Raw genomic sequence first — 27,560 nt, 5'->3', positions numbered from 1 at the left:
TCATTTCCTCTTTTTCTTGAATTTCTTTCGCATCATGGCCATAGTGAGAGCTTTTGTAATGGTATCCTTGTTGTTGATAATATTGTAACAGTTTAATTGCAGCAATCTATCAAATTGTATTGGCTCATAGGTGAGGTTCGTGGAACTATAAGGACTATCTTCTGTGTATAGTTGGAAGTCACCAAAAGACTTTTCCTCTTCAGTCTCACGTTTTATTCCTTGAACAAGAGAAGAAAAAGTGAGTAGTTTGCTCAGATTTGCCACTAAATCACAATTACTTGTGTTAACTCTGAAGAAGGCTGAAAAATAGCAAAGAAAGTTGCAAGATTCTAAAGGTCTTTTAGAAAAAGGAATGCATTACACACACTTGCATACAGGGCTGAACATAGAGAGTCAAAAAGTCAAGATGTTGACTGTATAATCACAGCCCTGTTTTTTTCTTATAATTATGCCCCATGTATAACAAGGGGCAAATCTTCAGAGTTGTATTTGCCAATCCTAACCTTTTTACATCTATCATGGAGGCCTCGCATACACACACAAACTTGTACAAACATACGTATAGATAACAGTATACACCAACACCCCATTAATAACATGGAACTAAATTTGCACATTCTGTGAAAAAAGATAAAGAAAACCAGTTAGTATTCCATGTACTTTTCAAAACATGAAAACAACACAAAATAATCCTGCATTTTTAGTTCCATCTTATTTTTTATGTATAAAAGTGTTGTTTTTATTTATAAATATATTAGAATGACTGAAAACTAATTTATAATGCAGTATGGCATTTTAATATCTGTCACTAATAAATGTAATTTAATACATCAATAAATTGGACGCGCCATGCTTTTAGGAACAGGAAATAATTGTCCCATTCACTGCAATTTTGTTCCTCCTATGTCTTGCAAGACAATACGTGGCTATTAACACTTTTAAACTTGAGCTTAAAAGACTCATGAGAATACTGTGCACCATTGAATAAATCAACCAGAGTTCTTATTCAAGGCACAAATCACCAAATTATCATCCTTCTGATAATACTATGGAAAGATGTAGTTCTCTAGAAAAGCCTCTAATGCCAAGAAAGATGGAAGAAAACAGAAAAAAAACAATGATCATCAGCAAGATGGATGAGTTCTGTTACAGTAGCAATGAGTGCACCATAAAGATCAGGTTATACCATCATGGTGAATATCTATTTATGTGGATGCTAGGAATCAAAAATGACTTAAAGGTACATAATCAATCTACAGAATCATATAGAATTGTGCAAGAAATGGGTTTCCTGGAACGACTCTATGGAAGTAAAAATTGGACTTTGAAAAAGCAGGACAGAGTATTAATACTTTTGAACATTGGTGCTAGGGTTAGGGTTAGGGTTAGGGTAGAACACCATAAATAATGAAGAAAACAAACACAGACCACAGAACAAATCTAGAGTCTCACTCAAGGCCCACATGACCAAGCTAAAATTATCCTATTTTAGACACATTATTCAAAGTCTCAACTTTTCTAGGGGGAAAAAAAGAGAACAACCAATAACAAAGTGAGTGGCTAATTATAGCAGTGATGAGTGCACCATTGAAAGACTTGGCCAGGCAGAAATTGATCATCCTATCAATTTCTGAAGCCATCATGATTTGACACTAACTTGATGGCATAGAGTCAATCAATCCATTAATCAATGCATTGCTTACCTGGTGCTTTGTATTTTTTAAATGTTTCGTTCACCAAGGGGAAATGAAGGATAATGGGGGCCCTGGGATCTGTAGCATTCAAAAACATGTAACACTCCTTTGGTTGCTTTTTGTCACTATCAGTCACAGCAATGTGTGGGAAAGGGATGCCTCTTTCTTCACAATATCTCTGTGCTTGATGCAAGACCTGATAGGAGAGAAGGAAAAGTTTCAAATGTATACCAAATTGAAAATCAGCTATGCTGATATTTTGAAAATGAACACAATTGAGATTTAACCCATTAGAATATCTTAACAGTATAGTTTCCAATACAATACATTTCCAGCTTGTGGAAGAAGTAATTTATTGTGTCGAACCAGTGCTGCCTTAAACAAGTATTTGTAACTGCCGCCATTCTTTGATAAAGCAAACGCAGGTAATGAGTATGAGCAGAAAGAGCTGCCAAAGAGATCATTTCCAAGGTAAGACTGAGAACGAACTGAGAACTCTTCACCGAATGAACTAGATATCCCTCCCCCCGCCATGCTCTAGTGTTGACTCAATCTGACACTTCAGCATGAGTGGTGCAATCTTGGCATAGTACAATCCCAAGCAGTGAATATCAGTTAATCCATAACTTTTCATATGAGAGAAAATTGAGCATGATGGCTAATACCCTTAAAAAAAGAAAAGATTCAGAAATAAACAAATGCAGAGTTTTTTCTTTAGGAAACACACCAGTTGCAGGGAACACAAGTGGTCTTCAGTCAATGACTATTCATTCAGCGAACATGCCATAGTGCTGAACAAGTGGTTTTTTCAACCTTTGGTGGACTTCAACTCCCAGAATTCCCCAGCCAGCTTTGCTCCTCCGGGCTTAAAGTTGCCAAGGTTACAGATCTCTGGCTTAGAGCGCTGGAACTGCCATCGCTAAACAATGCAATTCCATGAGATTGCATTCTACATTGTTACTTAACAGTGGCAATTCCAGTCCCAATTGCCATTAACTGAGGACTGTAAAGATGTTAGGCATGGTGGAACTTGGCATAACAGTTAACCCTGAAGGGGATGGGCAGTTCAAAAATGTGAAAAAATGAAGGAAGAAATAAACCAAATATTACTCTATGGTGTGATACTGTAGCAAAAAAAGGCTAACGCAATTTTGAACTGCAAAATATAGTTCCTAAATAACAAGTCATATTATTCCACTATATTTCAGACTCCTGCTTAATTCATCAAGGGCACAAAATAGCAATAATAATAATAATAATAATAATAATAATAATAATAATAATACATAAATCTGAGGAACTTAGGATACTCAAAATGAGTCTAAAAGCTTTGATAGTTGAAGGAACTGAGAAAGGATTATCATACAGGAAGGGAGATTCTGACTGATAACAGAAAGTACACATCAACTGCCATGAAAGTTATGGGTTCTCTTGCTTATTCCTACCATGAACAGATTATTAGACTACAGACCCCCAACCCCTGGGCTGCGGCCCACTACCAAGCCATGGCATTTAGAATTGGGCCACACAAGTGGCTGGGCAGAATATGCGTGCAGCTCAATTTGCACAAATGGCAGGCCAGCAGGCACTCACACGCATGCTGCCAGACCACCACTTGCACAAATTGAGCTGTGTGCATGCATACTAGCTCACCATTCACATTCACGCAATCTGGGTTCCCCTCTCCACCCCCCAAGCTGGACCGCCAAACTGCCAAGTTTGGGGACTGCTATATTAGACTTGATGCTTAATTAGCCCTTCCCAACTCTTATAATTATAATAAAGTTATCCCAAATTGAAACTATTGTAAGACCTAACTGGCCAAGTAAAGCAACTTTAATAAAGTTTTAATAAAACATTAAAAGAAGCAAGCCATAACTCAGTGGATATATGTTTTGTACATATAAAGTCTCAGACTCAACCCTTGGCCTCACAAATTAATTAATAAATATTGTATTTGTCATTGCACTTGGGGTATTCAAGCATTGACCCAGAAATTATTAGTGGTCCAGTAATAAAGCATTGTCATAAACTAGAACTAAGGATCAATATTCACATATGGTATAGCAGATCAGAAGATTCTAAGCTGTTTCTTTCAAGTTTATTTATAATGCTCACTTCAAAAGGAGCTTGCCAGGAATAATTGAATGAGAAGATCACATCCACGTCTCTCTCTGGCTGAAGCACCAATGGAAAGGGGGAATTGATAGCAAATCCTCCATCTACTAGATGCAGACTGCTTTCTTGGGGTGTCAGCTGATTAGGTATAGCATCCAGATGTGTCCCTGAAATATCCCAAAAACCATTATTATTGAAACAGACAGATTCACCAAAGGTTAATTTAAAAAGGAAATCAATATGCTGTGTTCATAAGAAAAAGAAAAACTGTTTGCTTGGAAACAATAAGAATTGTATTGTCCTGGTGTTACACTGCTCCTTGATAAATTGAGGTTATTAGGATTCTCAACCAGTATTCAGATGTTAATCACAGCTTTGCTGAGTTGCAGTTTAGTTAGGAGGAGGTTCTTATCTCTGTTTTTTAGCCCACGGAGCTAGTGGTGTCCAAAGAGGTCATGCAGCCACATGGTGATATGCCAAGTTGCACAGAATGCTGTTACCTCCCCACCAAAATGGTACCTATTTATCATACTCACATTTGCATGCTTTTGAACTGATGGCTTGGCAAGAGGCATGATACAGTTAATAGCTCAGCCTTTAAGCATGCTTCAACCAAATTAGAATCTTTAATCTAGAATGAAGTCATATTGACAGTTGATTTCTTAACTGCTCCTTGATGCAATGTTTGATGGCTTACCAAATGGCCTTCTCTGGCCTGGGAATCACTGATTCACATGTCAATCTTCAAAGCAACCCCTTACCTATTTCATATCTTCCTTCCTCCTCTGGAACACTCAGGTGCTTTTCCTACCCTGGGCTGTCTTAACGTATGGACCTGATGGGCACTTCCCCATGGGCCCCACGAGCATAGGAGGCCCCTACTAATCTGTGTATGTTATCCCTTCAATGCACCTTGTATCATATAAATACAGCAACTGTATGGCTTGCAGAGTATTATTGTATTTTTCAAGTCTCGTGTATTGTTCAAATGGTTATCATGTTGCATTAGTTGTTGTTTTTAATGTTTCAACACCGATTTTGTTGGAAGTGCAAATAAAATAAATATATATTTAATTTTATCAACCATTTTCATCTTTATTCCTGTGAATAGTTATCATAGGGACACCAGTAAACTGCTTTGCCCTGGGCCCATAATGCTGTTAAGACTGCCCTGTTCCCATCCCCTCCTCCCTCCTCTTTCCTCTTCCCTCCTTTATCAGAAACTTCCTCCATTTCTGAACTATTCCCATATCCAAACTCACAGCTTCCATTTCCTTTTCTTCCTTATCTGGATTTCCACCTGTTTTGTAATTCTCCACTCCTTTTCTTCTTGATTAGGATCTACTAAAATCCAAGGGATTTTTCCCTTTCTAGTATTTCATCAGCAATCCACAGGTAGATTGTACTGACTGTGATGATTGTAGACCTCCTCCCCCTTACATCAAAAGAACCAGTTCAATAATAAAATGCCTTGATTTGTCTATAAATAGATTTCTCAGTTGGAAAACAGAATTCATCAGAATTCTTGTATTGACACTACTTCAGTTCACTCTATCTAGAGCAGAATGAAGTTAAACTTCTTTAGTTGCTGTCTTATAATTTTTACTACAATGGTCACGGAATAGAAACTGCCTTACTTGCTCTTATAAAGCAGCATAAACTTGGGTAGCATCCAATGGTGAAATTCAAAAATTTTCCCTACCGGTTCTGTGGGCGTGGCTTGGTAGGTGTGACTTGGTGGTCATATGACTGTGTGGGCATCGCTTGGTGGGCATATGATCAGGTGGGCATGGCTTGGTGGGCATGTGTCTGGGTGGGCGTGGCTGCATAACTGACTCACACACAATGCAAAAACAGCTGGACTTCACACAAAATGGCCCCTGAAAGAAGCGGAACCTCACAGACAATCAGGCACAGCTGATTGTTGCACAGCTGATCGGTAGTAAAAAATGCTTTAAAAAGTAAAAAAGTTCCAAAGATTGAAAAGCATAGTTGATTGTCGCACAGCTGATTGTTGGAACTTTTTTTTTACTTTTTCAATCATTTTTTTACTACCGGTTCGGGCAAACGATAGCATTTTTTACTATTGATTCAGACGAACCGGCCTGAACCAGTAGCATTTCACCCCTGGTAGCATCTATTTCATATTTGTAATTCTGTGACCCAAAATTCAGTTATTTACAGCCAAAGTTCTTATGCACAGCATTACCTTTCCATGCTACAAATTCTTGATCATTCACATAGTTCCGATGCAGATGCAGTCCATGAAGAAAGTTAAAATTCCCCCCGGTGGTGATTCGTGATTTAACTAAATTGCTAAATAAATGTGTAAAGACTCCTCCTGGCATGATACCTTGAGACTGTTTCAGTGAAGGGTCAAGAGACTGAGAACCCAACAGTTCATCTGCAAGACAAAAAGCTGCATAGTTGAAGTACCTCCATTACGTTATTCCATTATACAGCCAACTTTATCACTTGTGTATAGAATAAATTATTATGGTTTATGGGTACAAGCAACTTTAACTTTAAACTGTGCCAGCCGCACAGACCTAACCTTACTGAGTCAAAGTTAAAAAGATATGCTAAGAAGTTATACTTGAAATTTGTATGTTATTTCAAGAAAACATGGTCCTTTTTTCAAGAATCTCAGAAAAAAAGTTCAGTTAATATTCAGTTAATATTATCAGTATATACAAGGCTGCAAACGTATACGAATTTAAATGGCAGCATTTTTTTTTATTTTGAATGAACAGTAAGAAATCTAACTGTAGAAAAGTTATTCCAAACAATCTCCTTTTTGCATTCATCACTTTTTATGGAAACAATTTTTTACTTGTAAAACAAATGGTTTATAATACTATTTTTCTTATCAAAGACAATCTGTAAAGATAGAATAGATCAGGGGTGGGCTTCAAAAACTTTAGCAAGGGGTTCTCTGTCTGTTTCCTGGGTGGGCATGGCCATGGTGGGCGTGGCCATGGTGGGCGTGGCCTAGTCAGCCTCCTGCACCGGGAGGGGGGCATTTTTGTGCCCTCCTCAGGTTCTGGAGACTTTCGTTGAGCCTCCGGGAGGGTGAAAATGGCCTCCCAAGGCTCTGGAGGATGGAAACGGGCCCGAAATTCAGGCAGGCCCATTTTTTGTCCTCCCCAAGCCTCTGTGCATGCCCTGCACTTACCTGTATCCAAAACAGGCTGCATGGGGACACCTGGGAGGGGTGGGTGGGTGGGGCCAGCCAGGAGTGGGATTTGGGGATTCTCCAAACTGCACAGAATCTTAGCTAGAGGTTCTCCCAAATCCCTGTGAGCCCCCAGCAGACTACCCCTGGAATAGATGCATAATGCATTTTGACAGGAAATACTAGAAGATAACCATCTTGAAGTAACATTCAAGGTTCTCTGCATCTCATTAATTTCCATACCTCACATCCAAATTATATGGGAAATGTTTAATATACGTATGTTATTATGTCAGTCATGTTGATCACACTCTAGTTCAAAAATGGTGGTGCCCTTGAAATAAGATCATGCTATGTTTATCTATACCAGGCAGGCAAACTATTGCTATTTTTTATTTCAAAATCATAGAATCCCGTGTTAGAAAAAGTGCTCCCATTAGATTAAACAAATTACATTTACGTAAATATTGGATTATTTCTGTAATTCAAAATAATGCCTTTATGCAAGCGGTTTCTATATATGCTTTTTAAAATATTGCAGGAATGTAATGCATTTTATAATGCATGTTCTTAGTCAGTAGTGGGATTCAAATAATTTAACAACAATGTAACATTAGGATTCTCTGCCCTAATAACCAGCTGGATGGCTCAGTAGTCATGTGACTGTGTGGGTGTGACCAACTCAACATCATTTAGATCAATGGGCGCTGTTACAATGTAATAAGGGTTAACCAGAGAGGCAGTTTCTGTAAGCAGAGCAATAAAGATTAGGCTAAAAACAATACCAGAATGTTTCCTTCCTGCCTTCCTTACAGGATTAGCCCTGTAAAGTGGAAAAAAACAAAATAAGCTTTCTTCCAACAACGGGTTCTCCCGAATAGGTGTGAACTGGCTGAATCCATCCACTGCTCTTAGTTCTAGTGTTGTTTAGAATTGTTCTAGAGATCCATTTTCTGGTCTATTATGAATAAAGGACTTTTACCCTGAACAGCTTTTGATTGTGATAGGAACAAACGCCAAATGTTTACTGAAACAGCTTCACCGTATATTATATAAACACAGGAAAGGGGCTTGTAACAGAAAATAATAATTGCAATAAGCAGTATCTGTTTGGTCAGTAAAATGAGAGAAATCCTAATTAGAAAAATGCTTCTAACACATATTTTTAAAAAATGTTGAAAATAATATCCTTTACCTGCAATTCTGATGGCATCTTTCACAGATTCTGTGAATTTCAGCTGAGAAATCTCTGCATCTTCCCACATGTCATCTATATTGCCCGCAAAGGCACTAGCCCAAATTCCTGCAATAGAAGTGAAGCAAAGAGATTTTTCAGATCACTAGAAACTGGCAGAACGTTTTCTGAAGATTCAACTGAGCATAATTTATGGATCTCTGTAATCATCCCTGCACACTACCTTCAGTAAAGTCAATAGGCAGCAAAGATTGATTCAGAGTAATGATGCCAAGACCCAACTACTACATAGGTAGTCCTCAACTTACAACCATTCGTTTAGTGATCGTTCAAAGTTACAAATTGCTTTGAAAAATTGACTTACGACCATTTTTCATACTTATGATCATTGCAGCATCCCCATGGTTACATGATCAAAATTTGAATGCTTGGCAACTGATTCATATCTTTGACGGTTGCAGAGTCTTAGAGTCGTATGATCACCATTTGTGACCTTCTGACAAACAAAGTAATGGGGACGTCACATTCACTTAACAATGTGTTACTAACGTGTTCTGAAACCACCACCCCTCCGTACGGTGAGTCACACCCACACAAGATGACTGTTAGCCAATTTATTCACAGTAATTAACTCACAGGCAAGACTTTGGCAGCAACCCAGACTTCCACAGATAAGAAATGCACACAAGAACCTAAGTAGGTTCAAAGCCTATAAAAATTTTAAGGCACTGGATGAAGCAAATTGAGAAGATGTCCTTTGATTCATTAATTAACTTGCGTAAGTTTTCATATTGTGGACTATTTAGGGTTTACATCTCTTGACACCTGAGTACAGATGACAGCTTCAAAAATGGTAATACAGACAAAACAGGCATAGCCATGCCATACAACACTCTTCAAAATCGAACCATTATCAGATAAGTGAATTGAATCTGTTGCCAAGCATCCAAACTCACAATGAAAACCAAAACAAACATTATTTGAAATAAAGAAATGGATCCAGTATATCTTAATTGCATAATTTCACTGCACTTAATAACTGTTGGGATAACACTTTGATCAGAATCCTAGCTATAAAGTAATAAATTTGTGACAATTACAGACTAGCGGTTGTGTGATGACTGAAAAATTATTTTTGAACCCACCTGTTGGATATAGTGATTACAGCATGCAGTCTGAGTTTCTAGATCAGTAATGTTGAAGACTATTGCTGATGAGTTTCATTCAAGAGAAGAGTGGGGAACTAAGGAATGTAGAATTCGTGTCCTTTCATATCCAAAAATAATTTAATTTAATTTAACTTAACTTAATTTAATTTAATTTAATTATTTATATAGCTGCCAAACTCACACATAGGTGATTCCAGGCAACTTACAAAATTTTAAAAGTCCACCATCTAATAAGAACTCATTAAAAACCCCTCCGTGGGCCACCAACCATACAAGGAAATCAGCCACTTGATTAGATCCTTCTCCATCTGTCTCCATTTATAAAATGCCTAACCCATTTTTCATTAATAAAAAAAAAACCTTCAAAGTGTGAGAAATAGCAAATTAAAATAGTTTACAATAAATTTAAACAATGTACAATACATACAATCCCAATGAACAAAATATTACATGGGTAACATTTTTTCAGTTGGTTAGTAAAAAAAAAAAATAGCTACCTTATCACCAGCTTATGCATCTGATCTTACCTTGGAGGAAACAGATTCTGGGCTCCTCATGTTTCTCAAGCAATAGTCCCATGAAGAATTTACTCCCATAGTCTTCCATGCGTATAAAAGCCCCATATTTATAAATACCAAATTCATAGGGTGTATATTCAACCCATTCTAAAGAAATGAATGAAAAAACATGCTCCAATTTAGTTGCACTACTATTTTCTTGTCCAAGTCCATGTATCACATTTCTTAGATTTATATCGCACCTTTTGTTCAGGAGCTCAAATTCATGTATTTATACTCCCGCCACCCATTTTCCCCAAAGCAACAATTTAGAGAATATCATTTTGCTTTGACTTCATTTCCACTTTTGATTTGCCCAATTGGAGAAAAATGCCCTTTGTGTGGTTTCAGACTGCATTTGATTTTAACTACTTTGCAATCCAACTTCAGTCCTACCCTCATACCTGTAAATTCGCTGGTTTTAATATTCAACCTCACATTTTGAGCTGCATAAATAGGATATGGGTTTTGTCCCTTTATGACTGCTTTCTGTTGGTCAGATAGCTTTGTTGGATCCTTCTGGGTACGGTACAGTAAAAAAATCACAGTCAGTTGATGTACACTTAACTTTTCCAAGTGAAATTCTTAACAGCTTTATACTCTGCTGTACCTTCCTCAATCTGGCTGTCTTCTGACAATTATGGAAGTTTCATTCCAACACTTTAGGGCAGTGTTTCTCAACCTTGGCAAGTTTAAGTTGAGTGGACTTCCACTCTCAGAATTCCTCAGCCACCTTGCTAGCTGGATAATTCTGGGAACTGAACTTCTCATCTTAAAGTTGCTAAAGTTGACAAATACTGCATTAGGGAATGCTAAGAATGAATAATAGCACCTGCTAGAATTGAATAAATAATTACTCATTAAACAAACCCTATTTTTTGTTAAATATTAAGAATCATGTTACTACACTAAAAGTTAGTCAATAGTTCTGCCCATTTAAATTGCCTAGATTTACATCTTCTTCATCTTTGGTAGCAATTCTTATTAGTGTCTAAGATGTACCATTCCTATAGAAAATAAAAATTGTTTATATTTTGATCATATAGTTTATTGGGAAACTAATATGATCTCAGACATAATAACCTTCAAACATTACATAAATAATCCATCAATCCCATGCAGTAACCCTAACCCTAATATCTTAAAATTAATTTTTCAACACCATCCCATTAAGCAATACACAATGGCATATCCTGTTTCCCCCCAAATAAGACCTCCCCAGATAATAAGCCCAATCAGGCTTTTGAGCGCATGTGCTAAAATAAGCCCGTCCCCTAAAATAAGCCTGAAAATATCACAACACAGCAGCAGCCATGAGGTGACCATAGTCGCCACCTCCTGAATCACAACAATAATAAGACCACACCCCCCCCCAAAAAAAATAAGGGCAAGTGCTTACTTTGGGGGTCAAAAGAAACTAAGACCCTGTCTTATTTTTCGGGAAAACATGGTTTGTGTTCGGGGAAACATGGTTCATTTGTTTTCTCTGCAACTTGGGATATATTCAAAAAGTATTGTTCAATCAAGAAATTATAAAATTGTAATTATTCAATTTATCATACTATTGTAGTAATATTTTTTAATCTGTGGTGCCTTTGAGTCATTGGTGAAATCTGCCAGGTACCAGAACTAGTTCAGGCAGTTTCTTGGCAAGATTTTCAGTGATTTGCCATTGCCTCTTTCTTAGGACTGAGAGATATTGTCTCAAAATCACCCAGTTGACTTTGTGCCTAAGGCAGGACTAGAACTCACATCTTTTTTTTTACCCTACATCACTATCACCACTAGTGCTACCACCACTACATCAAACTGATTCTCTCTCAGTAATAATACATTTTGGTTACAACTGAAGTATTGCATTCATTCCTAGTCTTAAAATTAGAAACAAGCTACCTCATAATATTGTAACTCTTCTTTCACAAATTTTAGGGTGCAGATTTTTACCTTGTTGTTTAGGATGTACTCTATGATAAGGCCCCATAAATCCACAAGGGTGGCCTTTCTTCCTGTTTTCTCTAAGGCAATTAACTCCTGAAAATAATATGCGAGTTGTTCAGCAGAAAATGCCCCAACTTTTCCACTTGTTACAATTTTCTGAGCACTGTCAACTGCATTCTGGAGATTTTTTTGTGACCAGTAGGGGTCTTTGTAGAGCATACACATACACCTACCAAAATCATAATTTTGAATTTTAATTAAAAAAAAAGATATGAAATATCTACAAATATTTCCAATATTTAATAGACAGTAAGTTAATTGCTTGGGTATCAGGCATAGTTTTTCTTGCATACATGTTCCATTATGACTGGAATAAGATAACAATATGGCACCTCTGATGTTGGTGCTATACTGCAAGAAATAGAAATATATTAGGAAAAGAACTGAGCTAGGATAAATTCTAAGCTCATTTAAGCCAGTAATAAAGAGTGTAGTTTAAACCTACTATGATAAGAATTTACTCTCACTAAATTCTAGAGAAAATCAAAATAATTGTTTTGTCCATATTCTTTGTATTTTAACCTTCTTTTTCCAGTACTATGCAAACCATAAGTGAAATGATCAAACACTAGTCTCTATTGTAGAATGCCAACTTCATGCTCAGTTGGACTATTTATTATGGCTTCTTGGTCACACAACTCAAAAACAAAGACAGATTTAGGGAACCTGCTTACTGGGGACTTCTGGGAGTTGAATTCCTACATCTTAAACTTTCCAGGATTGATAAACACTGCCTTACAATCTGATAGTTTAAAGAGGCTTCCCAGAATTGCAGAATTTTCCCCATTTATTACAATTTTATTGTAATTCCATATAAAAGTCTTCATAGGTTAAGCCAGCCCACATGACTCACTTAATAAAATAACAAAATTAGAAGGGATCTTGCAAGTCTTCTAGTCCATTTGATTAAGCAGGAAACCTTATACATTTCAGACAAATGGTTGTCCAATTGCTTCTTAAAATCCTCCAGTGTTGGAGCACTCATAATTTATGGAAGCAACTTGTTCCACCGATTAATTGTTCTGTCAGGAAATTTCTCCTTGGTTCTCTCCTTGATTAGTTTCCATCCACTTCTTCTTGTCCTGCCTTCTAGTGCTTTGAAAAATAGGTTGACCCCCTCATCTATGTGGCAGTCCTTTCGATATTGAAACACAGCTATCATGTCACCCAAGACATACTCAATTCCTGCAACCATTCTTCATATGCTTTAGCCTCCAATCCCCTAATCATCTTTGTTGCTCTTCTCTGCACTCTTTTTTGAGTCTCAACATCTTTTTTACATTGTGGTGATCAAAACTGGATGCAGTATTCCAAGTGTGGTCTTAGCAAGGCCTTATAAACCAATTAAGAAAGGATTTCTTTCTGCATGCAGTTATACCTTCTGTTTGAAGAGGGCCCTTCCTCACTCTATTATGGTGGTGTCATGCATCTCGGCAGCATTCTTACCAAATTCAACTTTATTCTGTACACACTTGCCAAATACAATCTCTACAGTTTCTAGTAGCTTAGGGCTACACTATGTCTACTAGGCTATGTCATAACAGTTAAGCCAATAATTAAGGGAGAGGAATCTAGGTCATCTCTTTTTATTGTAGCCATGAAGAGATCAATATCAAATTTTGATAGCAAATTTTATCTAAACAGACATTTAACCGAGGTTGGAAGGAATAAGGATTTTTGGTTACATACCATGTAGACCCTGAGATGCCACTAAAATATGTGAGGATATCTAAGAGGCCCAGCTGTTGTAGTCCAGACAGGCTGCCATAACAACTGGTCATTGCTCTCATCCCTCCACCAGAAGCTAATACAGCCACTATAGGAACCTAGAAAAACAGAAATGTTCTCAAGACAGATAAAAGTGATCCTTTCTCCTTTTTTTTCATTAGATGGTACATATAAAAGTAGTTTTGACTTACAACCATTCACTTAACAACCATTCAAAGTTATGACCGGGCTGAAAAAAGAGACTTGTGAGTGGCTCTTATAGTCTGTCTACTACTGTAACATCCTCAGATGATATGATCAAAATTTGTGAATTTGGCAACCAGCATAGATTTATGAGTCATCTGGATATGAGATAAGTGGCAAATAAATTTTATAAATAAATAAATGATAGTTGCAGTGTGTCGGGATCATGTGATCATTTGTGACCTTCCCAGGAGGCTTCTGAGGAGCAAATCACATGGGTATTGTGCATCAGGCAATGAGGGAAGTCCCCACATGATTTGCTTAACAATTATGACAAAAAGTCATAAAATCAGATGTTACTCACTTAACAACCACCTGACTTAGCAATGTAAATGTCATTCCCCATTGTGACAAGTCAAGGACTATCTGTGTATATCTTGTCTAATGTTATCTTACAGAGAAAACAGGAACAATAAAATGAGAACAAGAAGAAAGCATTTGCTCCACAGTATTTTGCATTGTTAAACTATCGGTGAATTCAGCTAGGATTTCTTAAGTCTCAACTAAATTAACTGGTCAAGGAGGGATTCGGTTTCTGTTTGTGCTCCCATTGCTCCCAATGCTGCCTAAGGAATGCTGAGGTTTGAAGTCCACACATTTTAAAGTTGCCAGATTTGATAAACACTGCTTGACGACGTCAATTCCAGCTAATCAAGAAAAAATAATCAAGCTTTTTTTTTTCAAAATTAAACATGTACTCAAATCCTCAAGTTTAAACTGTACCTCTAAAGAAAACAAAAATAAAGTTTTGTTGACTCCTGAAGAGAAGCTGATCTTAGGAAGAAAAACTAAACAAATATATTGATTAAAAAGGCGTTTTCTACCTCATGTTTCCAAGGTGGTACCCTCAGCTTTAATACCTTCTTTAAAGCATGAGAAACAATACTCCTTCTCCTTGCCAAAAATTCTTGCTCTCCTTTGGAAAGTTTAAAGCCAATACGAATATCCATATCAATAGGATGGTTCCTAGAAAGGAGAAAAAAGAATAAAAATATCCAGATTCTATCCTTCCATCTAATTGACCAGTGTGAAAAATCAACTGCATGATATTATTCTTTGTTTTAACCAGCAGAAGCATATTTTTCCTTAAATCCATGATACTGAAAGCCAGTTAATCCCATTATTTAGACTTAATGTAAATTAAGATAATATAAAGTCTCCTTCAAATCAAACTCACTCCTGGTGTCTTCATGAATAAATCCATGTGGCTTTCTTGGAAATGTTTTGCCACAGCCTTCTTCTGGGATAATTTTTTCAATTTCCTGCTCTAGCTTACAACCCTGGTATCCCTTTCTTCAATACAGACAGATATTTTAATTTGTACTTGATCTTATATATAATAGTGCTGCTGAATCTTGATTTTCACAGATATTTTCTGATGTACACACCTTTCTTCAACTTTCACGGTCAGATCCAAAGCTTGATCCTGGAAGAAGTAGAATCCTACTAAATTTACTAATGCAAAATACAATGTTTAACTTTATTTTGGTATTAAGAAAACTCCCTTGCTCTTTTTCTATCTCTGCTATGATCCAAACCTTCATATTAATGTGTTTGTTAAAACAGGAAGTACTAAGTGAAGATATTCCTTTTTTTCATAGGTATGCCACATTGTTTGCTAAAAGGGTCTATGGACTTTCATATAGACACCACTTTGACTCTTTAACTTCTCATAAGACAATCATTGGTGTTACACATCATTTGTCCTCATTTATCACCATTCCTGAGTCAAGAGCTAGCCACTATAGTAGAGGCATCTAGAAATAAACAACTTTAAATTGTTCTTATCACCATGATAATTTTGGCCTCAGGCTGTAGAGGTTTTGTTAAGAGTAAAACTAAATAACTCTTCTCACTTTAATCAAATAAGTAAAAGAGTGTACAACAACACCATGATTTCACACCTCAGCAAAGAAAAGAGAATGCTAAGGAGCAGAGGTGGGCTGCTACGGGTTCGCCCAGGTTAGGGAGAACCCGTAGCTAATATTATGGCCATTTTGGACAACCTCCAAATCCTACCCCACTGCTGGCCCCGCCCCACTGCTCCCACCCTTCCCACCCCTCCCAGGAGTCTCCACACAGCCCATTTTGGATGTGAGGTAACTGCAGGGCCCGCGCAGAGGCTCGGGGAGGGGGAAAATGGGCCTGTCAGAACTTTCGGGAGGCCTAAGAAGCCTGGGGAAGGCAAAAATGTCCCCCTACCATGGTGCAGGAGGTTGACTAGGCCATGCCCAACATAGCCACGGCCACCCAACAACTGGGCAGAGAAGCCGTTGCTAAAATTTTAAAACCCACCCCTGATAAGGAGCCAGGAGATGATATGAAGCAATATACATATATGGTAGTTTCCATACTCTTGAAGATATATTTTTCCATGCTAGCTTTATAAAAGATATTACAAAGAAAATCACACATCACCATAATAGTGACCCAGTTTATTGTAGTGGTTCAAGTACTGCCCTAGAAGCCAAGAAATTTAATTCTAACTCTGCCTGAGGCATGAAAGCCAGCTGAGTGACCTTGGGCCAGTCACACACTGTCTTTCAGTACAATTCACCTTATTGTTGTGAGAAAAACAATAGGCAGGAATAGTAGGTATGTTTACTGCTTTGAGTTGGCCAAAATTATAAAAAGCATGATTAAAAAATGAGTAATAATGATAATATGGAACCCCAAGCTGTATAGAGAGCGCGGGGGGGGGGGGGGATGAGATAGAACCAAAATAAAAATTAAAGTTTGGTATCAATTAATTACCAATTAATAAAGTAGGACAATTAGAAAATCATGAAATAACAAGAAAAAAATAGAGCTGGTTTGGTGTGGTGGGTAAGGTATTAGATTAGAAGATGGTGAATTCTAGTCTTGTCTGAGGCATAAAACAAGCTAACTGGTGTTGGGCCAGTCACTTCCTTTCAACCCTAGGAAGGAGGCTATGGCAAGCCATTCCTGTAAAACCTTGTCAGGAAGACCTCTGGGATTTATCCAGGGAATCTCTGGAAATCAGACATAATTGAATAGAAGGGAGAAAATGGACAGAAAGAGAACATATATACAGATCTCTTGAATAAAAGTCTGATTGCACATATTACAAAGATCTCAATATAAAATTAATGGGATGCTAAATAAAAGAACCAAAGGTTGTTAACTGAAATCAGAGGAAATATAATGGAAGAATGTCCTCTCTCTGAGATGCTGAAATCTGAGAACATGAGATATAAAAAGTACTTTCTCGGGCAACATTGTACAGTACAGATTCAGCACCAGGTTTTATATCATGCCTAACACTTTGACACAAAGATTTAAACATTTACCCTTCCTAGGGGTACAGTCAGTTCAACTTCCTTTCCAAGAGGGAGTTCTGAGACTGGAATAATTGCATTCCCAACCAATGAAGTCTTCACCTGTAAATCCTCACTCCATCCTTCCTAGGAACAAAACACAGTTGCTGTAAATCAGATTATACAAAGCTACATACATGCCAGCGGGAAGACCATCCAAAAAGAGGAAAATGGGAATGCAAACTTTAGCAGAAGGCCAATGTGGGAAGCAAAATGCCTGGGATATCTAGAACACAAGCATTGGTTCTTCTCATGGGCTACTGCTTCTACTGCCCATCCCATAGTTTTACAGATGCAGGGGATTTTTTTGTTTCTTTAAAATTATTCTAGATGGGTCGAAGACCACTGAGAAATAATGATAACTTGTGCTCAGTTATGGAGTTACAACACTTAACTTTATTATGGGTTCATTTAAAAATATTTTCAGTACTCGATGAAATAAAATTGCATCCTTAAGGCAGAGTTGATGTGGAATGGGATTGTTCTCCTTGTACCCTTCGCCACCCCTTTTTCGCCCCCAGGTTTCTTCCCCCAGCCATTAATCTCTACCATCTCTACTATCTTGCCTCTGCTGTTAGGGCCCTAGCGGTTTATGCCGGAGAGGAAACTCCACACGGAACATTTTCTCCCTCCCTCTCTCTCTCTTTCTCCCTTCCCTTCCTCTGATTGGCTGGCGGTGAACTGTCACCTGAGCCCAAAAGCCCATGAAGAAGGGCCTGGGACTAAAGATGTTGGGTCCCATTGCTGGCACAAACAGCTAGGGCCTAACAGCAGAGGTGAAATAGTAGAGGTTAATGGCTGGGGGCAGAAACCTGGGGGCGAAAAGGGGGCAGCGAAGGGTATGAGGAGAACAGTCCTAGACCCGAATTGATGGGTAGCTTTATAAAGCCACTGCTGGCAGATACCTCTCATCAATTTACTTATTTTCCCCTTATGAATCTGTATCAAATTTATGTCTAATTATTATAGAGCCATTATATATGCCCACTTGTTGAAATGGGGATGCTTTCTCTAATAATTGAGGCTCTAGCAAGCAAATGCACCATCTTACCTCTAGTATTGCTATGGTTTGTAACAATTTCAGGTTCAGGTGAGAGGACACTTCTTTGTTCACATGAAAGATAAATGGAATCTCCTCATGGTTTTCTTCTAAATTTTCTCCACAGAACATTGTTAACTGATTTTCAAAGGACCCTGGTACTGATAAGTTAATTTGGCAATTGTCTAAAAGTGAAAAGAAGTATTTAAAACCAACTGGCTTTTAAGAACACCAGGGAAAAATATGGATTTTCCACAGAACCCTGGAAACAGAATGGTTATAAATCAACCCTCTTTTCTGGTGATGGAGGAAGAAGAGGTGATAGTGGTGGTAGTGGGCTGTGTGTGGGTGTAGGTGTGTGGCTGAGTGTTCTTCAAGTGTCAAAGGCATTGTGTTTATAATGCAATGAAAGTGTAATAAATTATTGCTTTGTTGTTATGTTGCTTTGTTTGGTTATAATGAAGGTCCTCAGACACCTTTGGGGATTCAAGTGGCATTTAAGTTCTAGCAAACAACTACATTTTCTGCTGAAGAAATAATTTCTTATTAAAGTAACATGAATACAACAATTGAATGATACTAAGTAAAAGCAGTACATTAAGAAAACCCAGACTATTATTTATCCCATAGGTGAGTCTAAACATTTTTTAAAGAAAATCTCTCTTGAAAAATTGTACTGTATCACAAGAAGCAATTCTAAGCAAATTGTACCCTGTTACAGTGAGCAAGTACTTTCCCTTTAAAAAAAGATAAGGCAGCAGAGACTTCAGTTGACTAGTATAATATGATATAAATCACAAAATCCGAAGTCATAGAGGGAAGAGTAGCAGCCCAGCAAACACAATCTGTAGAGTATCTTCATAAGAAAAAAGTTCCTGGCTAAAGACTCTTCGGGAATGTACTTTAGGATTCTGGGAATTATAGCTAAGAATGCCAGTTTGGGAAACATCACTGTGGCACAAACAACGAAGTAAGACATCCAGAACATCCTAGCGACATAACAGCAAAGAAAAGCAATAGAGCCGAGGTGGTACAGTGGTTAAATGCAGCACTGCAGGCTACTTCAACTGACTGCAGTTCTGCAGTTCGGCTGTTCAAATCTCACCGGCTCAGGGTTGACTCAGCCTTCCATCCTTCCGAGGTGGGTAAAATGAGGACCCAGATTGTTGTTGGGGGCAATATGCTGACTCTGTAAACCGCTTAGAGAGGGCTGAAAGCCCTATGAAGCGGTATATAAGTCTAACTGCTATTGCTATTGCTATTGCTAAACATATTTTTGCACCCAGATCTAGAAGCCCTAAGTAAAGAAGATCAGTTTAAGTTTTGTAGGTTTGCTTTCCATTGGTTATGGGGCCTGAAGCAACAACACAGCTTAATAGTTGACTTTCTACAGATAAAACTCTCTGCAATAATTCCAGTGCAATATCACTGTATCTGTACCATATACCAGCCTTCAGGGATTACAATGTGTGAAAAATGTGATTAATTGTGATTGATATGATTGATTGATTGATCAATCATTAATATGATTGATTAACCATATTTATTTCAATTATATTATCGCTTGGTTTATAAGTCAGGGAAACTTGTCATTGCCTTCTTTCCAAGAACTGTGGTTGCAAAAGACTTACCCCTTATTATCCATGGAGCTATCTTACTTTTATTGATAGTTCCTTTAATACACAGACAAGGTTGTGCCTACATAAAAAAACAAAAACAAAAAATCCAATTGGGAAGAAATGACTATGCAAATGTATTAATTATTCTTTTTTGTTTAGGATTATAAAATAGGATTATGATTTATATAAACAAATCATTTATCTATTAAGAGTTTCAATAACCGTTGTTATTCCCTTTACTCACCACAAGAACTCTATTAGTAATGACCCTGCAGGGAGGATGCTTGCTGTGGAAATTAAAAAAGATTGCTTAATTTTCTTTGATTATATAAATCAAAATAACAGTACAATGAAAATAATAACATTTACTAGAAACATAAACTCTAAAAATGGCAGTTCTAGTAGAAAATTAATCAAAAAATATAGAAATGTCCAGAATAAATGGAATTCCTCACCTGACACCAAAGACACAAGTGTATCAGGCATGTTGCCCTCAGAAGGGCATTACATTGGAAAGGTTTTGGAATCTTGATTTTTCAAGATTCTGTTAATAAACCTTATAAAAATATAAGATCATTCATGGAATTACTGTAATGTCTATTTCTCGATTTGACCTACTCTGAACAGCTGACAAATAATTGCAATACTCCATTAATAGCTTAAGTTTAAACGAAACATGGATTAAAGAATATGCCTGCATGTTATTACATCATGATGTAGGAAAGGAAACACCTCACCATTTTTCCAATGAAAATTCAACATCCAGTTCTGCTCTTTTCTCCTTGAACGGTGAGACAAAAGATAAGTTAAAAGTGTCAAGTCAGTCCCAAGATATTCACAGCTACACAAATACTTATGCATATCTCTGCTTCCTTAACTAATTTTTACTATAGTTCTGTCTATATCAGTGTTAACTAAAGTACATAAATATGTATTTATTCTACCAATGTAGCTGTTTACAACTTAATTTCTTGTGTTGCCATATACTACACTACTTAATTAGCATCTTGTGATTGATTCATATCATTCAGCTTATTTTAAAACAAAAACAAAAAAAATCAAATCATCTTCTGTTGAAAATATCCAGCATTTTTCCAGATATTGCCGTGAGTGAGTAATATGATCAACACTTCTGGAGAACACCAGGTTGAAGCTGATTATATTACACATTAAATTTGTCTGGTTCACAAATAAGGGTTCAACTATTTAGAATGATGTGTAATTATAGTAATCTAGGTATAAAATGGATTATCATGTGGTAATCTATAAAAGCATAAATCCTGGGAGTCTGAAAAATGTAGCATTACTACATTCCTTTATTTAACCTATAATCCAGAAGGAGGTTCTAACCTCAAACTAACATGTTAAGGATGTCAATGGACAGATAATAACTGATTCCAAGAAGATCAAAAAATATGGAAGGAGTATATGGAAAGTTTGTATGATAGAAATATCAATATTTGAGATATTTTAGAACAGGGGTGTCAAACTCAAGGGCCGCAGGGTGTTTAGATCTGGCCTGTGGGGTCACCATGGAAACAGTGAAGGACTGGCTCACAGTGCCTCTGCCAATGAAAATGGAGGTTGGGAGGGATTCTCACAGACATCTGTCAACAGAGAAAATATTTAACATCTCAAACATTTCCCATAGATGAGTGAAACATTCAGAATCTCTGACCTCCCCACATAAAGGTTTCTACCTGATAGAAAACCCAGATACCATTCTAATGGCATTGAACTGATCATATACTCACTATTAGATACTAATTTATCTTAGATCAATAATTGTGATATACTTGAATTATGTAGAGCTATTCAATATTGAATCATTCTTGCACAGTTTGATTTCCAACATATGTCCTTCCCCGAATCCCCGTGTTACAAAGAGAGTCTCACCTCAGAATTTAACACAAATGTATGTGTCAGATTCTGTCCTGGAGCAATATTACCTACATCAAAAGCAACGGAAGTATCATAACTGTTCAGACTGCTCAGCAAAATGCCTCTGTTGTAGAATGATAACTCCAGAATATTCTGCAAAGTGCAAATGAGAGCCTATTTTAACAAACAACACATGTTTTCTCATTTAGTCATGTTTAATGAGCCGTGGTGGTGTAGTGGTTAGAATGCAATATTGCAGGCTATTTTTGCCAACTGCCAGCAGTTCAATTCTCACCAAATCAGGACTGATTCAGCCTTCCATTCTTCTGAGGTTAGAAAAATGAGGAACCAGATTGTTGGAAGCAATATGCTGACTCTGTAAACCACCTAGAGATGGCTGTAAAGCATGAAGATGTATCTAAGTTTAAGTACTATTGCTATTGCTAATTAACATTGTTAGAAAAGGAGAAGGGAGCTCATTCCAGAGTTTACAGCTCAATTTCTTAACAAGGGATAGGCTAATTGAAAATGTAGTTCATTCTATTTACAGATCAGCTATTTGTATAATATCACCATATAAATCATATGCTGTAAGCCGGCTGCTAACATTTATACATAGCTGTTTCATTTACTTTCAATTCAGCAGTCAGTCACTTTTGACACTGATAGACAAAGCTGGTGGTTCATCAATTCATTTGTCTTACTTTTTACCCACACATGGACCTAAATACACCAATATTCTCCCCCAACTAAAGAAACAAGGATCTTAAGTACACCTTGGATTAATTTACCCAAACTTTCACTCTTGTTAGAGCATGATTATCATATAGTGACCAACTACAGAATGTTATGTAGAAGTAAAAATTTCAACTGGTTACTTTGTTCATCATAGTTTTGTAGCATAGTTTGAAAAAAAATGAGTCCTATCCCATTTTGTCATATGATATAGCTGAGTATACCTTGTTTGACAAAGCTTTGCTTCTCTGGGCTGATATCAATAATAAGAATGATAACAAACAAACTCACCTTTACAGCACTATGGATTCGGTATTGGAAAGTTTCGTTCCATTCAGGATCGCTGCTGTTATAGACAACTGGAGTTCTTTTTATCAATGGTGATGCCGTAGGAAGTTTTAAGGCCACATAACAATCTGATTTAGACACTATAATCATAAAAAAATGCTAGGATAGGGAAAGCCTAGAAAAATTATTTTTCTTCATATAGCAATAGTATTTTGCAACCTCTTTCAGCTAAGCAGGTATAAAGAGAGATCAAGGCTAAAATCCTAAACCTGAACAGACCAATACTGCAGTATTTATTTCTGAGCAAGTACTGTTAATGTTATGTATTGAAAGTACAGTATATAGTTGTGTTAACTGTGCTAAAGTGAAACTAACCTTTAGATGATCCTAACTGCTAACTGTGCTAAAGTGAAACTAACCTTAGATGACCCCAACAGCTTTGGAGGGAAAATTAAAACATTTATATTTGGGCAGGCTTTTTCTAGTTCTATGATTGGCTAAGGCCCTGTGGGCCTAGAGTATAAATGACAGGCATTTGCCTACAGTTCCTTAGTTCCAATTTTGAGTCAATAAATACTGTTGTAACTATGCTGGTCTGATTCTTGCCTACTGAAGCTTCCTACCACCTTTTGAATATAAGTGATTCTGCTATTAAAATAAGCATTTAAATTTTCATGCCAGTGCCAAATTTTCATGCCAATTAGTTTGTGTAATAATTTCTAGGCAGGGGAGATATTAAATAATTAAATAGAAATTTCCACATGTATATATTCTGCTTCTTCTCATCACTTCCCTTCAGCCTTTCTTCTTTCCATATAATTGATTAAGTGCCTGTTTTAATATCTAGAGACTTTTGTTTAGAAGCATACCGTGTGCTTGTACATATGCCTAATGGGCCATTATTTTCTCCAAGAACACAGCAACTTTATCCAACTGCGTCCAACTGCAACAATGCATTTCCTAAAAATTGCACATCCGTGTTTTCCAAAACTAACTGGGTTTGCTATTTTGAGACCCTTCTCATCAGAGGTCATAGGAAAAATAAATTCTTAAAGGCCATGGTGTCTGAAAAAATAGAACCAGTATTACTTACATAAATCTAGGCCATGGATGTTTCTGGCTCTCAGGATTTTTACTGTGAGATTATAGTAAGGATGCACCTCAAACTGAAACAATGAGAAAAATAATTTATTTTAATTTAAGAAAACAAGAAATATATTTGGAAAGCCTTCTGGGCTCCTGGAATTCTTAGCCCCTTAGTCAACCTCTACTGTGTTAACTGTATAACCTCTAGAAGGCTCCAGATTGCAGAAGGATGTAAGAGACAACATGTAAATGTAAAAAATATAAGCATAAGAGACAAAATGATATTTTAACCAAATGGCTAATTAAAATAATTATTGGTTACATATTATATAAAGAAGGTATATCCAACCTGATATCCTCTAGATAACTCTGACCTGTTCCCCATGATCATGACCAATAGCAAAGAACTGTGAGAATGCTATTCCAAAATATCTGGAACACATCTGGATCTATCCCTGGGCACTTTAAACTAATTAAATTCTTTATTTTATTATGTTAAAAATACTGGAACAGAGCTATGATGAGCATCAGTTTAATTAGGTATGAATAACACAGCAGTACTATAATACTAAAGTACATAAATGGTTTGTCATTGCTTTTATTCACAGCAACATTGTGATCTTCTATCTAGGCACTAACCAGACCCAACCATTCTAAGTTTCTTAGATCAATCAAGGTCAGCTAAGAGCTAGCTCCTTTTGTAGATGCTACAATAAGAAGGTAAACAAAAGCAGTTAAGGGTAACCTGGCCATGGAATCAGGGAGATCGTAAGCTCTACTTCACTGGTTGTTTTCAGGAAAAGGCAAAGACCTAGGCAAGGAATATTGCGGGTTCCATCCCCTAGGGATGGATCTGTTCCATCTGACACAGAGGTGGTATTCAGCAGGTTATGACCAGTTCTGGAGAACCGGTAGCAGAATTTTTGAGTAGTCTGGAGAACTGGTAAATACTACCTGTGACTGGTCCTGCCCTCATCTATTCTCTGCCTCCCAAGTCCCAGCTGATCGGGAGGAAATGGGGATTTTGCAGTAACCTTCCCCTCGAGTGGGGAGGAGATGGAGATTTTACAGTATCCTTCCCCTGCCACACCCACCAAGTGTTGCCCACCAAACCATGCCATGCCCACCAAACCATGCCCACAGAACCGGTAGTAAAAAAAAATTGAATCCCACCACTGTTCTGGTAAGCCTAGAAGAACGGCCTTCTCTGTGGTGGCTCTCTCTCTCTGGAACATCATTATCCCAGAAATTAGACAGACCCCCATTCTAATCCTCATTTGGAAGGTGTTGAAGACATAGTTCTGCCAATGGGCCTGGGGAACCCATACTGGGATGGAGCCCATTAAATGATTTGTATGAAACTTTCGTGGATGACTTCGCTTTTATTATAGAAGACCCCCTGGAGGCAGGAACCATACTGGTGCATGAAATTGAAGAATTTGGTAAAATGACCGGGCTCAAAATACGGTAAATAAAGAAAAAACTAAAAATTTGACTAAGAACCTTACAAAAAGGCAACATGAGGAATTGGAAGAGAAATTGGGGGTTCAAATTGCTAAAAGAAGTGAAGTATTTGGGAATTTGGATAATGGCCAAATGTTCAACAATAAAAGAAGGTATTAACACTAGAGGGTCACTATCTTCAATTGGGATGGCAGCGCTCCTGTGGGAAGGGAAAAATAAAGTTTACCTTCAGAGGCATCTAGTGCGAAATGCTTTGATAAACATTTGGGATACAATTAAGAAAAATCATTATATGAAAGTTCCAATTTGGATATCAACAATGGAGGAAATAATTTATCCAAATGTATTAGACATAAACAAAATGGTAAGGTATCCAGAACTACTAGATGAACAAGGAAACTTAAAATCGGAGCAAGATCTAAAAAAATCAAGGTATAAAAATTGACTGGTGGCCATACCTGAAAATTAAACAAAACACAAAAAAGGATCGGGAACAATATAGCATTTTTGGAGAACAATTGGAACTTGACAAAATACTATTAGGAACAGGGGAGAAAATGATTACCAAAGTATATAATTTTTTATTAAGGTTTAAAATGGAAGAAGAAAATGTGAAAGAGACAATGATCAGTTGGGCGAAAAATTTTGGACATAGTATTCAATTAGACCAATGGGATAAATTATGAGGGAGAAACTACAAATTAATGGTGTCAGCTGCTTATAAGGAGAACCTCTATAAAATGTTTTATCGGTGGTATCTACCACCAGCCAGATGGGCTAAGATGTTCCCAAACTGAGTGCTGGAAATGTGGGTACAAGCAGGGAATGTTCTACCACATGTGGTGAACCTGCCCTAAGGTCAGAAAATATTGGCAAAGATATAAATGGCTGGAAGAGATAACGAACAGAGGATAGAGTTGAAATCAGAACTGGGCTTCTCCTGGGTATTTCTGATGGGAAAATGGGGAGAAAACTACAATACATAACATTACATATACTAACTGCAAGTAGAATCATTTTAACACAGAATTGGAAACAAACAGATAGTCCTCCAGACCCAGTTATAAGAAGGAAAATCTATGAATGTGCAGAAATGGATAGACTGTCTGTGGAAATGAAGGAGAGGGAAGAAACTGAGTACTATCAAATTTGGAATAGATGGTATTCCTGGCTTGAGAGTAAACGTGAAACTTAAGGTATAAAATGTTAAAGTATAATATATAGAATGTAAAATGTATAAGAAATATATGATATTGATCTGCGAGTAATGTTATTATAATTTAAATATGGATATAACTCAGGCTAATGATATAGAGATAGAATTTTTGTAAATAGGATTGTTACAAATGATATTGATATCAATATGGAAAAGCTGTTATAAATATAAATTTGTGTTTTGTGTTTGTCTTTTAAATGTTGGAAAATTTAATAAATACTATTTAAAAAAATAAAAATAAATAGCTTGTATGAATGTCTGTCATTGCCATGATGGATTATTATTTTATAAATGCATTTGACTGTTTTTCTTTTTATTATTTTTATTTTTATTATATGGTGTTTTTATATTCGTGTAAGCTGCCTTGAGTCACTAGGTGCAAGTAGGGACAATATAAATTATCTAAAATGAAATAAAAAATAATTAAAGAATTAAATAAATGAATAAATATCTGTCATGAATGACTAAATTTGGATTCTTGCATAGAACAAGAAGTTGAATGAGATGAGCCACATAACCCCCTCCAAGTCTGGACTCTATAGCTGTATTTAGTTATCTGCTTTTTATCATAGGAAGCAGATACTAATCTAATTTTCTCTAATTCAATACTTGCTTAAAATTTTATTAAGAATATAAATGCATTTATATTCACATACTTCCATGTCTTTTTTCTTGATAATATTAACAGCCAGAAGTGGCAGCATTCGAGTTGATAATCGGCCAAGCATTGCTGAAGATAACATCAGCAACGGAGAGGAGGCTGAGGAACATGCAGACCCTATAGTAAACACAATGAAAATGGAAAAGCTTTTGAGGTCACCAAACCGTTAAGTATGTAATTATGTCCTAGCCCATCATTTAAGTTACCTTCTGCAGCTTGCTCTGACTCCTGACTCTCTAAAAATAACAACAGAGTAATTGGAAAAATAGCCTCTAGAGATTTGTAGCATTTGCTTTAAGGACTTGAGTGAAATATTTGTGTTCAGAACCAGGAAATGCCAATTTTATCCCTCATTC

At 36.9% G+C, this 27,560-nt stretch overlaps 1 protein-coding gene across 1 annotated transcript; it reads right to left on the bottom strand.

Annotated features, from left to right (window-relative positions):
- LOC106547743 (cytosolic phospholipase A2 zeta-like) lies at positions 1-27,286 on the bottom strand. Its single transcript, XM_087704410.1, has 20 exons — positions 27,200-27,286; positions 23,871-23,943; positions 22,781-22,917; positions 21,770-21,907; positions 20,611-20,654; positions 20,118-20,160; positions 19,886-19,952; positions 18,267-18,439; positions 17,189-17,302; positions 15,266-15,303; positions 14,702-14,843; positions 13,596-13,732; positions 11,853-12,075; positions 10,313-10,427; positions 9,879-10,016; positions 8,183-8,290; positions 6,022-6,216; positions 3,813-3,979; positions 1,704-1,890; positions 1-218 (listed from the first exon to the last, which is right to left on the bottom strand). Exons 1-20 carry the CDS (start codon positions 27,284-27,286, stop codon positions 1-3), a joined length of 2,544 nt encoding a protein of 847 aa, XP_087560536.1.
- Between the last annotated feature and the right edge of the window lie 274 nt (positions 27,287-27,560).

This window comes from Thamnophis sirtalis, unplaced genomic scaffold (genome assembly GCF_051295495.1).
Source record: "Thamnophis sirtalis isolate CommonGarterSnake01/CBP01778 unplaced genomic scaffold, rThaSir2_p1.2 scaffold_1, whole genome shotgun sequence".
Classification (NCBI taxonomy): domain Eukaryota; kingdom Metazoa; phylum Chordata; class Lepidosauria; order Squamata; family Natricidae; genus Thamnophis; species Thamnophis sirtalis.
This window is presented reverse-complemented; position numbering and strand designations above follow the sequence as displayed.